Source organism: Apis dorsata, unplaced genomic scaffold (assembly GCF_000469605.1).
Source record: "Apis dorsata unplaced genomic scaffold, Apis dorsata 1.3 scaffold_4, whole genome shotgun sequence".
In the NCBI taxonomy this organism is placed as follows: Eukaryota; Metazoa; Arthropoda; class Insecta; order Hymenoptera; family Apidae; genus Apis; species Apis dorsata.
Genome location: NW_006263307.1, coordinates 475,167 through 492,115, shown reverse-complemented (window position 1 = coordinate 492,115; position 16,949 = coordinate 475,167). Strand labels below are relative to the sequence as shown.

The 16,949-nt window shown below is 24.6% G+C and overlaps 4 protein-coding genes across 4 annotated transcripts; 2 read left to right on the top strand and 2 right to left on the bottom strand.

The window, feature by feature from the left end:
• Positions 1 to 638: 638 nt before the first annotated feature.
• LOC102674628 lies at positions 639 to 4,273 on the top strand. The gene is made up of 6 exons (XM_006607281.2): positions 639 to 764; positions 1,941 to 2,154; positions 2,348 to 2,537; positions 3,102 to 3,210; positions 3,356 to 3,478; positions 3,550 to 4,273. Exons 2-6 carry the CDS (start codon positions 2,052 to 2,054, stop codon positions 3,712 to 3,714), a joined length of 690 nt encoding a protein of 229 aa, XP_006607344.1. The 5' UTR covers positions 639 to 764; positions 1,941 to 2,051; the 3' UTR covers positions 3,715 to 4,273.
• Positions 4,274 to 4,510: 237 nt separating this feature from the next.
• LOC102674510 (protein brambleberry-like) lies at positions 4,511 to 8,048 on the bottom strand. Its single transcript, XM_006607280.2, has 9 exons — positions 7,727 to 8,048; positions 7,239 to 7,625; positions 6,534 to 6,719; positions 6,219 to 6,441; positions 5,851 to 6,147; positions 5,551 to 5,763; positions 5,231 to 5,467; positions 4,844 to 5,162; positions 4,511 to 4,760 (listed from the first exon to the last, which is right to left on the bottom strand). Exons 2-9 carry the CDS (start codon positions 7,608 to 7,610, stop codon positions 4,628 to 4,630), a joined length of 1,980 nt encoding a protein of 659 aa, XP_006607343.1. The 5' UTR covers positions 7,611 to 7,625; positions 7,727 to 8,048; the 3' UTR covers positions 4,511 to 4,627.
• Positions 8,049 to 8,917: 869 nt separating this feature from the next.
• Positions 8,918 to 13,370, bottom strand: LOC102674372 (protein SMG8). The gene is made up of 15 exons (XM_006607279.2): positions 12,948 to 13,370; positions 12,599 to 12,743; positions 12,241 to 12,515; positions 11,942 to 12,172; positions 11,627 to 11,820; positions 11,457 to 11,560; positions 11,200 to 11,393; positions 10,888 to 11,127; positions 10,615 to 10,818; positions 10,440 to 10,543; positions 10,216 to 10,374; positions 9,936 to 10,146; positions 9,552 to 9,863; positions 9,294 to 9,473; positions 8,918 to 9,121 (listed from the first exon to the last, which is right to left on the bottom strand). Exons 1-15 carry the CDS (start codon positions 12,986 to 12,988, stop codon positions 9,001 to 9,003), a joined length of 2,715 nt encoding a protein of 904 aa, XP_006607342.1. The 5' UTR covers positions 12,989 to 13,370; the 3' UTR covers positions 8,918 to 9,000.
• LOC102673968 (cytoplasmic phosphatidylinositol transfer protein 1) lies at positions 13,277 to 16,354 on the top strand. The gene is made up of 8 exons (XM_006607277.1): positions 13,277 to 13,642; positions 13,848 to 13,996; positions 14,081 to 14,169; positions 14,258 to 14,265; positions 14,328 to 14,399; positions 14,470 to 14,568; positions 14,644 to 14,799; positions 14,866 to 16,354. Exons 1-8 carry the CDS (start codon positions 13,592 to 13,594, stop codon positions 15,106 to 15,108), a joined length of 867 nt encoding a protein of 288 aa, XP_006607340.1. The 5' UTR covers positions 13,277 to 13,591; the 3' UTR covers positions 15,109 to 16,354.
• The last annotated feature ends 595 nt before the right edge of the window (positions 16,355 to 16,949 follow it).

Sequence of the window (16,949 nt, the reverse complement as noted above, 5' to 3'; positions counted from 1 at the left end):
TATATATATCTAATGAATATAGTCGGTCAGATCTTTGAGTCGTTTCAACTTTCATAGTCCCGCCCTCGAAACAGGAAATTAGTTGCCGACAGGCGGTTCGAATTATACATTTCTCGGGAGAACCGGTAAGAAAGTAAGAATTTTTTTTTTTTTTATCTTTCTATCTTTCAATTTTCCTTCATTGGCAATCAATAATCATCAATAATCATCAAAGGAAAATCGTATCCATTTACACAAAATCTAATTGCAGGTATCGTGATCAAAAAATTTTATTAATTTTTATCTCGGTATATACTTCCACTTTACTTTGCTTATATTCTAACCCACAGTAAGTTTCTTTTTATGCAAGCTTTCTAAGAGGGGAGAAGTCGTCGACGTGTCCCCTCGACAGCTGCCACCACTGTAAGATCCGGTTCACACGACTCTCCTCGCTTATTCCTTTTTTCTTTCTTCTTTTTACATTTTTATAAGGGCTTTCTGAAAATTATATTTTGCTGATGTATCGAAGAAAGAAAATTTGAGAAAATTTGATGGGAAGATTTATAAAGTAATAAGATAATTTAATTATTCGTTATTATAACGATATGGAATAATGGAATAAATAATGAAATGAATAATGAAATAAATTTGATTTTTAGAAGAAGTGTAAAAGAGTCATCACATACGGAGACTTTTTTGTAGAAGAGCACTTATCAAGGACGTTCAATTTGCAATACATTCACATGGGGACAGTGTTAGTAGAAGTCAGTAAACAGGAAAACACTGTGAGCATTCATTCCTCTCTACTGACCCATATTCGCAGAAGTCGCTTATCTTTTCTTCTGCTTCTTTTCTATACTCTCAAACAATCAACCATAAGTCACACCATGCCTCGTTAATCTGTCATTTTTCGTTGTTCAGGCTCGTACAGACAAGTTTCTTCACCTTGCAACATATCAAACTTCATTTAAAAATCAAAATAATCTTGAATTGATGAGATTCTTTGACAGTATTCGATTCAAAGAAATGAATATATACTGGTATTAGGAAACATCATGTCATATTGTCAGATGTCTCTAAATATTATTTTTTTTTTTACATTCTCAAAGAAAACCTTAAGGTAAAATAAAATATTTAAACATAAAAAGAATTAATGAAATTAAATAATAAAAATAAAAATGTTTTAATTATTCAACTTCTCTTTTAACAAATGGAATGATATTTTATTGTATTATACTTATAAGTAAATATTGGTTAAAGTTTATTAAATTTATTGGTTAAATTTTATAAAAAATACTTTTGATTATATAAATTCATTGCAAGGTTGGTTATTAAACAAAATTGAGCAGTAAGGAAAGAAAAGGAAGTAATTGGATTGAATTCATTCATGGTTTATATTTTGATAATATTCAAATAATATTTATCAGGGATATCGAATAAACATGATAAAAAGAATCGAAAAAAATGATTCGATCGTGAGAAGTTAAGTTTTTTCAAAAACGTGAATGAATGCAGATTACTTGATCGATCTTTTTAATTTTTTAAATAAAATATAAGAATATTAATAATTTTTAATTATATGTCGTTTTTTTTTTTTCATTTTTATGATCATATAATATGATAATATAATAATAAAATTATTTTTTACGAAGAACTATAAAAGAAATACTCTTAATATTAAAATTAACTAAATATTAATATTTAAATTAAAGTTCATATTTATATATAATATATATAAATATATAATATATATAATATATAAATAAATATATAATATATAATATACAATATTTAAATTAAAATTCATATCTATAATATTGGGTTATTCGGAAAATAATTTTGTTTTTTTTCGTGTGAAAAACGAAATTACTTTCCGAACAACCCAATATCATATTTATAGAAATAAAGTTATGGTAATATTAAAAGAACGGACAGTCGTATATTATCATTTTTCTTAACAGATTTCAGAGACCATCAGTCCATTGTTTTTCTCTGTTCTGTTGAAAGATGATCGATTTATAAAGTCAGATCGAAGAGAAGTGTCAGGTTGGAACGCCGTATAAAGAGTATACATGGAGCTCAGGTCAATGTCGAAACGACCACCACCTTATACACATGTCGATAGACATAAGTTTATGAATTCGCAAAATATCTCCACGACGAAAAAACAGAATGGTTCTCTACAATTACTTCATAATATTTCTTTTTTAGAATTTATTTCAGAGATATGTCTTCTTTATAATATATTTTATATTATTTTTACAATTTTATTTTCACAACATTTTTTTTTCACAATGTTCTTCAGATATTTTTTTTGCATCTGCATTAATATGAAAATTAAAAAAATCTGCATTAATTGAAATTTAAGGTTTAAGAAAGGTCAAATTCGAAGAACAAGATGATTCACCACCAGTAATAGTTAAGGATGAATGTACTAAGTTTTCAAAATGTAAATTATTTATCTATTCCATTTGTGCGCTCCTGATATTCTTCATATGTATTATTTGGATTTTTCTGGTGTTCCCTTATCCTATGCATGCTTCTTGCATTATAAAATGGTATTTTGATTTTTATTATTCATATATTCATATTCATATTCACTATTAATAATTTCTATTTGAAATCTTATTGTGATATATAAAGTTATTTTATTTTATTTTATTTTTTATGAATTTTTTCTTTATTTGATTAATTTTTATGATTGATTAACATTTTATTCTTTTATCATTTATATTCTTAAAAACTTAGGAAAAATATTTTAAGATAAGATCCATTTTGCAACAATTTTGTGCATAAAGAAATTCAATATGTATTGACCAGCAATAGTGAAGCTCGTATATTTTTCTTTGGCTAGACGACACCGCTTGAAAAATATACGAGCCACACTTTTCAAGCATATGAGAACGTCGCTTGTGTTATTTCGGTTCTCCCCTTTGAACTTCCATGCTGCCAAAAGACGATAATAAATTTTCATGAATAAAACAGTTAATTTGGAATTAAATATATCTTATCCTTATTTCCATAGACAATCGTGATAATTTCTTTATTATTTTCTAATAACTTTTTATTATTTTTTATATTAAAAAAATATATATTGTAATTTATTTTCTTTTTTATAATAGGAAGTTTGAAGATCCTTGCATATATGTCATGCAGAAATTTCGATCTCAAATACTTAATTGGTCATCCTGCATGAATTGTGGACCACGTGGAAGTAAATGTCTGTACACGGTAAGAAAAGCAATTCTAATTTATGAAAATTTTGAATAATTTTAGTTTCTTTTTAATATATTTAATATTTTTTTAAATTAATAATTTTATTTAATACTTTAAGATTTTTAAAGATTTTTTTAATTATTTAATTTTCATTCTCTAGCTCAAAGAACCAAATCCAAATGAAAGTAATATAATTAGAGCTACACATCTTGCTTCAAATTTAAGAACTACGGAAACGATGAAAATTGATTTCGAACAAATTAACAAAACTTGTATAGCAACGGTATGTCTAACTTTTTAAATAATGAGTAAATAATAATTTCTTATTAAACTTCATTATTTTTTTACTACTAGGGAGAATCCACATCAAATGAATGGTTTAGAGTATTTGATTATGGTACAAATTACTGTAATTTGCATAATTTAATAACCGGCATTGGTTTTGATAAAAGTTTGAAATTTTTGGAACTAACAAGCAATACAGTTTGCACACAATATAATATGGCGGTTTGTAATTAAAAAAATTATTTTGATTTTTCTTTATTATTTATAAAACATTTTAATTTAATTATATTTGTTAACAATTTTAAATAAAATTACAAATAGGTTGTAATATTTTTATTGTTATTAATAATCATAATGCGAGGATTTACAAAAATAAATTACAATTAAGTATTATGAACTTACAAAATATATGTTTTTCTTAACAATCTGTGATAACGAATACAAAATATGTTGGAAAATACATCACATATTAATAATTATTTTTATTATACAATTCTTATTGAGTCTTTATTTTAAAATAAGTACTAATTACAAAATTCAAATATATACAATATTATCTACAAATTACAATATTTGTTAGAGAGCAAAAGTTATAAATATTTCAAAGGCACTATATAAGTCATTTATAGAATTCAAGACTTATAATTAATAGAACAATCTCTTACTTTTTAGCAATCTCTTAACTTTTTAACTTAATTATCTAACAATATTGTGCTTTGTTTCAAATCAGATCAACTTTTAATAGAAAAATATTCCTAATTACAAAGGAAAAGATTTAAATATCTAAGAAATTTAAAAAATAAAATTTCGTATATGTATAGAGTGAGAAATCTGTAATATACAAATTTTTTTCACTTGTAAATGTTTTTAAAAGATGAAATCATTAAAATGAACTTATAATTTTCTTTCTTATGGAATTAGTTTCTTATAAAATATAATGAGATATATAAAAGATAAATTTTTAAATATCTATCATACAATTTTTAAATATATAAGATAAATTTTTAAATATTTATCACACAATTTTTAAATATAAAATAAATTTGTAAATATCCACCACCACTATATAAAATTAAATATTTTGATTATCACATACTAAAATAAATTCTTTTCTTGTTATTTTATTTTATAATTATTAAAAAATTTTTCAATCACCCATAATTGAGCTTCCAAGAGAATGTCTATTACAATACATTTGTCCATTTATTGCACGTAATCGACATCTTTTGCCACTTCTTGTTATAGCATTACATATTCTTGAAGTATATGATGGAGTAACACTAAAACAAAATAATTATTGAATTCTTTAATAAAATAAATTATTATATATTGTATATTATTATATATATTAAAATTCACATACCTTCTGGAAGGCGACTGTTGATGAGAATAAGAAGATCTGTTTGTAAGACTTTCCAATTTTCTTAATCTTTGTCTAAGATCATTAGCATCGATTAAATTTTCGTAATCATCAACGCTTCTATTTCTTTCGTCTATCAAATTCGAATTTTCATAATCTTCAGTGACATCTTCAGACATACTTGGATATTCTTGTTCATAATTGTGAATAAGGTCTTCTCGATTTTTTTTCGAGGATATATACGAACAAGATAATTCTTCGCTTTGCACAAAACTTGGTTTGCTCCATGAAGCTACTGTCTGCACCAACGAACTAAATTTCTCTAAAAATTATAATTAATTTTAATTATTATACAAGAAAATTATATTATAAATAATTTTTTTAACTTACCAATACAGTGATTTATTTGGTAGCGCACAAAAATGTAAAATTTCCAAGTATTTTTTTTTAGATTTGTGTAGAAAGATATTGAAGGAGTACATGATGATTGGAGATTAGAGTAAGAAGAAATATATTCGCGTGTTATACCATTTACATGACCATTTTGATTAATGATTTGATTTGATTCTGATTTTTTTATATTTTTTGGACCACATATACGTTGAATTCCAACCATCATAAAGTGCACTAAAAATTAAAATAATATTAATAATAATAAGACTTTAAAATGTTCAATAAATTTATACATATTTTTTCTACATGATACATACTCATCGTAATTAAGAATATCAATACACTCATTGATACAAAATCCAAACAAGCATCCATACCATGTTTTAAGAAAGATAACAAATTTAATGGTACAATCCCCATAATAGTGATTCTAGTTAGCAATGGTGCATGAAGAAATGCAGCAATCACCATAGCAAATAATAAATAAATAATGTGTAAACCTACACGATATATTCGATGCATTTGTTCTCCTGAAAATTAAGAAAATTATTTAGTTTTCTTATTATCAATATTATATCATATATTTTTTTCAATTTATAATTGAAAAAAAGTATTACCACTGTCGCCTATATATTTAGTTAACCAATTAAGTTTTTGATCCATTTCTGCACGCATATTGTTTGTTATATCCCAAATATATTGAATAGTATTATTAATTTGACTTAATTTTTGCAAAGTTTGTTCATATTGGACAAGTACTTCTTCATGTTGTGTAAAAATTCGATTTGTGCTAGATTCTATTTTATCCCAAATCAAGTGTGCTTGTTCTTGAATATTCATTAAATCCTCAAGTATTTCCTTATGATTTTGATTACGTTCGATAGCTTGTTCCTCTAAATTTTTATTTGCTTCCTCTAAAAAATTCAGTTAATAAAATAATCAATAATCACAAATATTTTTTACCTCCATTTGTTAAATTAATTACCTAATTTTTTTCTAATATCATTGGCCATTGTTGCAAGTTGTGCGTGACCAGATCGAATCAAAGCTTTTTCGTTATTCAATTCTCTTAGATTTGTTGTCACAAGATTATGAGCCGATGCTTGTGCGTCTTTTAAATATTTTTGTTGTTCTAATAATGCTTTATTGCCTTTTGACAATGATTCTAAAGCTTCTACAGTTTGTTCTTCTAAACGATCCTGACTTTCCTGAATTAATATATAAAACAATAGCAAAATATCAAATAATAAAATAATATAATAAAATAATAAAAATAATATAATTCATTTTAGATACTTACTTTCAAAGAACTCAATGTTTTGATTTGTGTATGAGCAGTTTGCATTAATTTGTTCACAGTTAATTCTGAAAGAGCACGGAATTGAGCACTACGTGCTGCATAACAAACTGCTCTAGCTCTGTTACTCATTAAATGATATGCATTCCACATATCTGCATCCATATCTGTGGTACATTGTTTTAGAGACTATAAAAAATATAAATACACTCATTTTATAATTTTTCACAAAATAAATATTTCTCTAATATTTTTTATTGTTTTAAATTTTTATATTAAAAAATCTTTTGATGAAATATTAATTTTTTTAAAATATATAATAATCAATTGATCAATTCATGTTCTTGAGAAGATTTTATATTATGAAACTAAACTAGAAATCTCAGTGGTGGCCTATATGCTATAAGTGGGGGAAGTTGCAGGTTTGAACATGCTTCAACTACCCTTCCACATGTTATTTCATATACAATGCATTAAAGTATAGTGTATATTTAGATGTTTGATATCATTTAAAGTTTAAACTTTTGTTTAATACAATGTATTAAAAATTAACAAAATAAAAATTTATAAAAGTTACACATTTAAAATTTTAAATTATAAAACAATTGGAATTTTTAAAATTTATAATATATAAAAATGTGTTTGAAATATGTATATAATTAATATAAAAACCTGGAAATTTATTACAAAAAAATAATTAAATTTTACCATTTCATCAGTACATGGAAATATTTTTCTGCCTTCTACTGCAGATTGACAATTTAAAAGATTAACACTCAATTTGGCAAGTTGTTCTTCTGTCATTTCAGAACATGAGGTTTTTATTTTCATAATGACTTTGTGTTGGCAAGTTTCTAAAGGTGATGATACTTGAATCTCTGTAAATTTTGCAGCTTCCTGAAGGAATTTTTCATCCTCAGTCATAGATTCATATGGTATTGAAAGTAATGGAATACCATCAGCTATCACACTAGTTTCATCTGAACCTTTATTCCAAAACCAGCCGAATATTGAGGCATAACCACTTTGATAAAATAATGATATAATATAATAAATTAATAAATATTGTATCTGTGCCATTTTATATCAGCTTTTCTAAAAATATAATAAAAAAATAAAACAATTTATATTATTTATTTAATTATCTTGAATGAAATCAAATTTAAATTGTTTAAAATAAAAGTTAAAAAAATCACCTTTTAAATGTTAAATAATTTAATGATGAATTGAATAAAAATGATTAATAAGTAAAAATTTAATAAGACTGCATAATTAATTTTTTTATAATATGTTGTAAAAAAAATTAAATCTTATATTAAAAGAAAGTTATTTGTAAAATCACTTTCACTGGTCAATGACAATAAGATATTTTTATAACATACAAAATTTTATTAATGATATCATAAACTTTATATTATTAGTAGATGATGAATAAAAATAACTATTTCACAAATAAAATTTGGTGACAAGTGTTTATTTTGTCTCACACACAATAGCATTTCATAACGGTCATAGCGCTATAACACAATGGCGGAAAAATTCGAAAGAGAAATTTTATTTTAAATTTTTCAAATTTTTATCAATTTTATTTTAATATGAAGAATAATAAATTTATTTTAATTTATTATAATGATTTAAATAATTTTTTTACAAATTTATATTAAATCTTTTAATTCTAATAATAAATTTCATAAAATAAATATGAGTTTAAATGATTTAAATTTTTTATAGAATATAATTGAAACGTACCTATCAAAAGTCTTCTTTTCGTTATATCTTAGGCAGTTCTTTAAATGAACCAATCAGAATGCTTTTCAGTTAATGACCACTTGCGCAGATTAGCTGCGTCATAAATTCGACAGCGCGAATGTGTTTTTACATTTATCCAAAAATAATATTTTTTAAAATTTGTTAGAAAATAATGTTCAAAGTGTATGGTAGAAGAACTTCCAAGTATGTTTTTGTATTGTATTGTATTTTTTGTATTGTTCCTTAATAAATAAGAAATATAAATTTTAATAATTTAATAAATAACTTGTGCATAAAATAGTATGAATATTTTGTAAATATGCATAACTAACTTTAAAATTTGATTAGTATTATCAGACAAAAAAGAAGAAATAATGAATTAATTTTTTATAATTTTCAAAAATATAAAGCATTTTGATAAATTAAAACATATATTTTTATGTATAAATTTTCTACATATTATATGTGGCAAATAGTTATAGAAATTAAATCATTTATGAACTATCTTTGTTCATTTTAATGATTATTTTCAAATTAATTATTATTTTATTTTCATAATTCATATTATTTTAAAAAAATTGAATATGCAAAAAAAAATTCTAAATTTTATTGTTTAAATTGGGGTTGAAAATTATAAATAATATGCACTTTTTTCATTTTTATATATTTACAAGATATAATTTACATATAAATCGTTTTTTAATAAAAAATTAATACTGTTTTATTTTTTTTCTGGAAGTACTTCGCTAATTCCGTACATTCCCGCTAATAATCTTCCATGTGATGTTGGAACGGGTTCTTTTGGCGCTAAATATGGTCCTTTCTCATCCATATATACATATCTAAATTTTTATTAAGAATTTTTAATATTAATTTTTTTTACAAATTGTATTATAAATTTTATATTTCAAATTTTGATATCAAAAGAAATTTTTAAATTTAAATATTTATAATTTTTATTTTTCAAATATTCATAAGTATAGCAAATTATATAAATTAATTTTAAAAGGATACGGTAATCTTAAGACCCAGTAGGCACTTTGCGACAATTTTATTGGTTCGTCACAACCAGTAATAAAAATTGGACAAGGTGGGGGTCCAGGTTGTACCCTAGGATTTAATGTAACATGAACAGGTGCTTTTGGTGTTACTACATGAATTCTCATTAATTGAGCAATTAAAGGTTTTGTTTGTCTAAAATAAAATTTAATTTCATATTAATTTTATTTTTAAATATTCATGTTTATTTTTAAATTTTTAATGTTCACATACCTGCAAGGACATGGAAAATAAAGTGGCATATCCGCAGTACTGGATGTAACTTTATTTCCACTATCTTTTACAATTCCATTTCCGGTAGCTTTCAAAACTTTATCTGGCGCAGATGCCATGAACCTATGTCCTCGCGGACATTCGTATTCTACTCCTACAAATATTTTCACTACAAATTCTTTTCCACCCTTTGATTTTCGACTACGTATAGTATTCATATTCTGAAAATTCTTTCCTCTGGGACAATAGCCATGAGATCCATGATCACTTATAGTCGGCCACAAAGAACCTCTCTCTTTCTGATGTTCTAATCTATAAGAAAAAATTTAATAAATAAGTAATTAAAACTTTAATAAATAAGTAATTTGTTTTAAATTTAATTACCTTACTGTAACATCCCAAGGTAAAAGAAAGGCAGAAGTAGATAAAACACCAGCTTGATGTTGTAAACCCAAATTGTGAGAATATAAACTACTTGGACCAAGACAAACTAAAGACCAACTGGAAAATTGTGGCAATAAACCAGCTGGTGATTCTGTATGTAACATTCCTGGTAGATATTCCGTTGTTGAAGGTTGCCTGACCAAAGATTTCTCTACAGAATTTAAAATTTGAAATTTATTTTCAACATACGATATTATAATTAATCTTATGTTAAAATTACCTTTTGCGTTTTCTGCATCACTATCCGATACTTCGATAACAACTTTATGCGCATCGCTAGGTGTTAAGCTAGTTTTACTACTAAGTTTAGGAACATCTTCGTTAGTTTCGCTTGTTGGAGGTGATTGACCTCCACTTCCATATGGTGTTCGAATATCATCTGAAAAAATATAAAAAAAATCCTCTCAAATTTAAAAGATGATAATACGATGATAATAAAAGTACCATTTAAAGTATTAACTCCTAAGCTACAAGCCTGAGTATTTCCTTGAGATGACTCTCCATGACTAAAAGAATCTTTTCGTTTAGTAGAAAACAATTGTGCTGGTCTGTAATAAAGATTTTTTAAAATTAAAAACTATTACTCTAATTTTTAAAAATATAAAAAATAATATTTTACCTGTAATTATGTGTGCTTGGTTGGAAAACTGGAAATTGTATGTTCTCCAATTGTGCACAGCCACATTGTTTGGCTAATATTTGAAAGTAATCATAATTGGCTTGTCTTAAACTAAATGGATCTTCTCTTGAACCTTGACACCGACCACAATTACAAGCACAAATATATCGAACGCCACTGCAATGTTCTCTGATTGGTAAATCACTATAAAATAAAAAAATGTCATATAGAATTAGGTGTAATGAAAAATAATACTTTTCAAATAATACATACTTATCGTTATCTCTTTGTTCTGCCTGTTCTCCTCCACCAGCACCTTCACTTCCACCTCTATGTATTGGATTCGTACAAGGATTCCCTGTCAAAGACAATACTTCACACATCTGCCTACCAGATCTCCAATGTTTTTCGCATTCAGTCTGTAACTTTTCACTGAACTCTTCAAATAGAGGACCTCTTGCATGCATCTCAAAAACTGCCATTGCATGAGCTAGTTTTGTCTCATGATATGTTCTAATATAAATATTGATAAAATTATTTTATGTAAATTTTTTGTAGAAAATCTCAATTAATTTCAATTTATACCTTGTATAATGTTGAGGTAGATTTTCTTGATAAGTCTGAAGAGCTCGTGGAAGTACTTTACTACATCTGCTTTTACTGAATTTTACATCAGTATCTAATAAGCTATGCAAAGTTAGTAATTCTTTATCTGTTCCATGAATGAAATAATCATATATTTTGTTCGCTACTTCGCAGAATATTGTGACATTAGGTATCTAATAAGGAAATTAGATTATTAGTTAATTAAATGTTAATTTTTTTTTTATTGTGAATCTTACCTCAAAATAGGCAGGTATAGAATGTCTTCCAACATTATCGTCGAAACCTCTCGCAAAAGCTAAGTTTATGTGCTGTTGTAGAAATGATCTAAAGGAACGAATTTCTACAAAAATATAAGTTATTATTATTTTGATATACATACATACATTTGATTTAATGATTTACACACCAGTATCTGTATTATCTATTTGAATATTGGAATCTTGACTTGCTAAACTTCTAGAAGTACTTCCTCCAGAACTAACTTTGCAACTTTGTATGAGTTTTCTTGCCATATAACCCAAAATATCTTTGGACTCAGTTGTACCCGTATGTACATAAACAAATTCTTGGTTTGCAGGAATTGCAAACAATGAATTTGAACTGAAAATTAATTTACATATTTTTTTCTTTTACATATATTTTTTTTTTTACATATTTTTTTTTTTACATATATTTTATCAAATTAAACAATTTTAAAATTTTATATTCTAGATTTTAATACCTAATATTAGTTACTATACGGTTTTTTCTCAATACTTGATATATTTGATCTTCCAAAGAATGTTCTAATTTTTTAATATTAGCTCCACTAGTAGGATCTTGAAATACTGCAGGACAAGTTTCAAAATAAAATAAAACTCGCGGAGAGCAGGGTCTTACATTTGATATCCAATCTTTAGGTAAACTATAGATACAACTTAAGACATCAGAAAGTTGTGGTGAAACTTTTTGTCTGAAAATTGATAAAAAATTTTATTTATGAAATCATAGAATAATATATTTTTAAAAATAAATATATACCTTACAATATCCATAGCTCGGAATAAGTGTACATAACTATAATCAAATGTATGAGTTGGATGAGTAAGAATAATAACATGTGATATATGAAACAAAACAAGTAATGCTCTTGCATATTTATCTCTCATATGTGCCCATATACTAAGAAAATCTTTACAGTCTTGTTGTTCTATAAATTTATCGTATTCCATTAAAAGAGTATGAGTATCTAATAATCCTCTTAAATGTAAATATATAGTTCTATCTTTAGAATCATAATATCCTTCAATCTCACACTAGAAGTAATATAATTTATATTATTTTTATATTTAATTTATTTTAGAAATTTTAATATATTTTTGAATATATTATTTCTTACAAATGATTCTTTATCCACTTCTGGTTCATCTAGGAGGCTCACTTGTAGAATGGAACTGAGCATATTGGTTTTACATCCTTTTGCATAATATTGTGATTTTCCAAATACAGATACGATCACTACTTTTTTATCCGTGTGTACAAAACTAAAAATATTATTGAAAATTTTTATTAAAATTTAAAAAAAAATACTTATTTTTTTTAAAACTATATAACAATTAAAATATTAAGAAAGAGATATTATAACATTAATTGTTATTGCTGATTAATATATTTACAAATCAATTAAATTGTTATTAAATTTAAGAATTTTATATATATTAAAAAAAATATTTTTTTCATGCAATTACCTTTCTATATTACATGGAAGTCGAAATTTTTGCGGTCGCATTATATATTTGTTTTGGTGATACAAAGGTTATGTTATTGCATGCTATGTGTTAAATATTATAGCTCTATACTTTTCAGTATATAGGAAAATTATAAATTATGAAATAATATTAAAAAGTTGTAAAAAATTATATATTATTATAATTATATTTATTTATTTTATTTTATAAAATTTATTTTTGATAATTTATTTTTCTAAATAAGTTTATTTAAAAAATTTTAACATTTAATAATTATTTGAAAAATAATTATTTGAAAAATCTTATTACAAAATGAACTTAAATTGATTAAGAGAAAAAATCTTTAATTATCGTTATAAGTAAATAATTTATGTAGTTGGGATTTTTTGTTTATAAGTCTTCTAGTTATATTATTATTTAACTAAAATGTCAAACTTTATTATCGATTTAAGAAAAAGAGACGGACTTCATTCAATTCGATTGTTTATTGCTTCATTGCCTTCAGATAGTGAAGTTACTATTTAGATGACAATTTCAGTTATACATTATTCATTAACTAAGAAAAAAAACTATAATTTCATAAGAACTACTAGTTTTATGCAAATTTAAAAATTGTAAAACTTTGTAAGATTTTCGTTTCAAATATGGTATTAACGAAGGAATATCGTATATGCATGCCTCTTACCACAGAAGAGGTAATTCATCCTTTTTAAATTTGTAATGTTTATTGTTGTTATAATTTTTAATAATTCCCTTTTTTCACAAACAATTATTACAATTTCATTAAGAATTTTCAATTGTAATTATTCACTTCGTCAGTTAATATATTTTCAAGATTTTTAAATACAGTTTGAACTTTCATTTTATTGAATTAAGGAATAATTTCAATCTTTCTTATAGTATCGCATAGGACAGTTATATATGATTGCCAGACATAGTCATGAGCAATCTGATAATGATGAAGGTGTTGAGGTAGTTGAAAACATAGAATGTGATCATCCAGAACATGGAAAAGGTCAATTTACAGAAAAAAGAATTCATTTATCTAGGTAATAATTATGATATCATTTATTCTTTTTATATTTAAGTTTTTCATTAAAAGATGACTTATTTTCTACTATATTATATTATAGTAAATTACCATATTGGGTTCAATCGATCATTCCACGAATATTTTATGTCACAGAGAAAGCTTGGAATTATTATCCTTTTACTATCACAGGTATATTAGGTATTAATAGAATTCATAAATATATGTTTCTGTTTAATAATATTTCATTTTTATTTCATGTTATTTATGGTCTATCAAGAATATACTGTAAGTATCTATTTGTTATATTTCATTTGAGATTTTTTGTTATCTATAATTTTATTTTTTAGTGTTCATTTATTCCAAAATTTCACATCTCAATAAAAACACGGTATGAAGATAACAATGGATCTACAGAAAATGTATGTAAATGAGCATATGCTTTATACATTAATATAATTAGTTTTGTTATTTATATTACGATTAAAACAGTGTTTAGGGCTTTCTCCCATTGAGTTGATTCATCGTGAAATTGATTTTGTAGACATTGCATATGATGAACTTTCTGCAAAGCATTATAAAGAGGAAGAGGTATTATTATTAATATATTTAGTTTATTTATGTTTAGAAATTTATAGGATTTAAGATTTATATTTTTTATTTTAGGATCCAAAATTTTTCCAATCTCAACGAACTGGTCGTGGACCATTGGTAGAAGGCTGGAAAAATATCACACAACCTATAATGTGTTCTTATAAATTAGTCCATGCTTCTTTTGAAGTTTGGGGCATGCAAACTCGAGTTGAAGATTTTATTCATAGAGTAATTATATAATTTATAACTATAAAATGATTATTAGATTATTAAATATAATTTTTATGTCCGTAGTGTATAAGAGATATTTTATTATTGGGTCATCGACAAGCGTTTGCATGGATTGATGAATGGTATGATATGACACTGGAAGATGTTCGACAGTATGAACAAAAGATGCAAGCCGAAACAAATGAGAAAGTACGGCTCAGAAATCAAAATGAGAAATCAATAACACCTCTCACACCAACTTCATCAGTGCCATCTTCACCATTACCCAAATCTCCTACCAATCGATCATGGTTTTCTTGGTCATAGCCACAATTCTAAAAAAATTAGAGTAATTGATAGCCTATCTAGGGAACGTAATTAAAAATTGTGCAAATAAACATCAGCATTTTCGATTCTGTGTGTGTATATACATATATACTGTGTACATTATAGTCAGGTCACCTGTAACAGGATTTGTAAACCAGAGTTCCTGCTCTATGCTTCTAAATCGTTTTTGTGCAAGGTTATTAAACAAAAGATATTGATTGTCTAAGTAATGTTGAATATTTTTATAGTTTAATATATGTTAAACTATTTTTATTTATATTAATCAGTTTAGAAATTAGTTTATTGAAAGTAATATTTTAAATGAGGAGCAGGTTTTTTATTTTCAGTAGTTACGTTTGTGATTATTTATTTGATATTTGTATTGATTATTGATCATTGATCTAGAATAGAGGAGAAAAATAAAAGATGTAGTCCTCAAATTGTTATAATATATAAACAAGGCTATTAGCGAATCTTTAATATGGCTAGGTATATTGCATCCAAATATATTTGTCGATAGTATATATATCAGCTTAAATATGTATGAAATATTGTAAAAACCAGTGATAGCATTTATCTTAAGAATTATTAAATATTGTAGCAAAATATCGTACACAAAGGATATAAATATGTATGTATGCTTCTCGAACTGCAACTACGAATTTTCATGGCACTACTGAATTGCATTCTTCTTTAATCTTAACGAAGAAACTATAATATTATAGATAGCTATAAAGTTTTTTTTAATTGAAAAATAAATAGATTGTATATATAGAATTATTGCTGCTAAAGCATAATTTTAATTTTTAAAATTTCAAAAAAGAATGTAAAGAAAGAGTACCTATTTTTATTTGTATATTAATATTTGAATATTTTTATTTTTTTTTTTTTATTTAAATTATTTATCTGTTTTCTAAAATTTTCTTGGGACCAAAAATAAAAAAAAAAATTGAAATTGAACAAAATAAAAAAACAAAAATAGATATGCACAAAAATTCATATACAATTTATAACTTTTAGATAGATTGCAATTGCAGCTATACACAGTTGGAATGTGTATATTATACCATGAAAAAAAAAAAATTCGATTTTATGCTTAGGAATTTCACTATTTATTTTCCATTGTTTATGGCACATTTAAAAATTGTGTTCCTATTTAAAAGGATATTTATACTATAGAATATTTAATTTCTTTATTATTATATGTGTATGTATTTAAATAAAAATTTCAAGCAATTTTTCTCAAGAATTAACTATCTTATTGTTTAGTTCACTTACTAGTTATGGTTGATTCAACCTTAAATTCCCAAAATTGTAATAGGTTGCTAAAAAAAGAAACAGATTGAATAAATAATTCGTATCTACTCAAAAGATGAATAAAATCATTAAATTACTTATATCAATCATTTTCAAAAAAGATTATCTTTATAATTTTATTAATTATTCTTCATAAATTTACAAAATTTATTATCATTTTTAGCTTAAAAGCATCTAATTTCATTAATTAAAATAATTATGCAATAGTGTGTAATAACTTTGAGCCAAACTATTAACAATAAAATAATTACCTGAATGAATAATTAGAATGTCGTAAAGAGGACATAATTTTTAATTGTCTTCGAAATCGGCATGAAATTAATAAACTTCAATCTATGAATATATATATATATAAAACTTGTTTCAGGAGATGCTCGATCCAGTTACCCCTTCTCCTCTTCTGTCATTCATTATATTTATCTAGTAGTTCGAATACGGTATCAGAAAAAGAAAAAAAAAACGGTTTTATGCATTGGTTTATCGAGATTTCGAGTTGTTTTTCAAATTGATTTAAAATTCTAGAA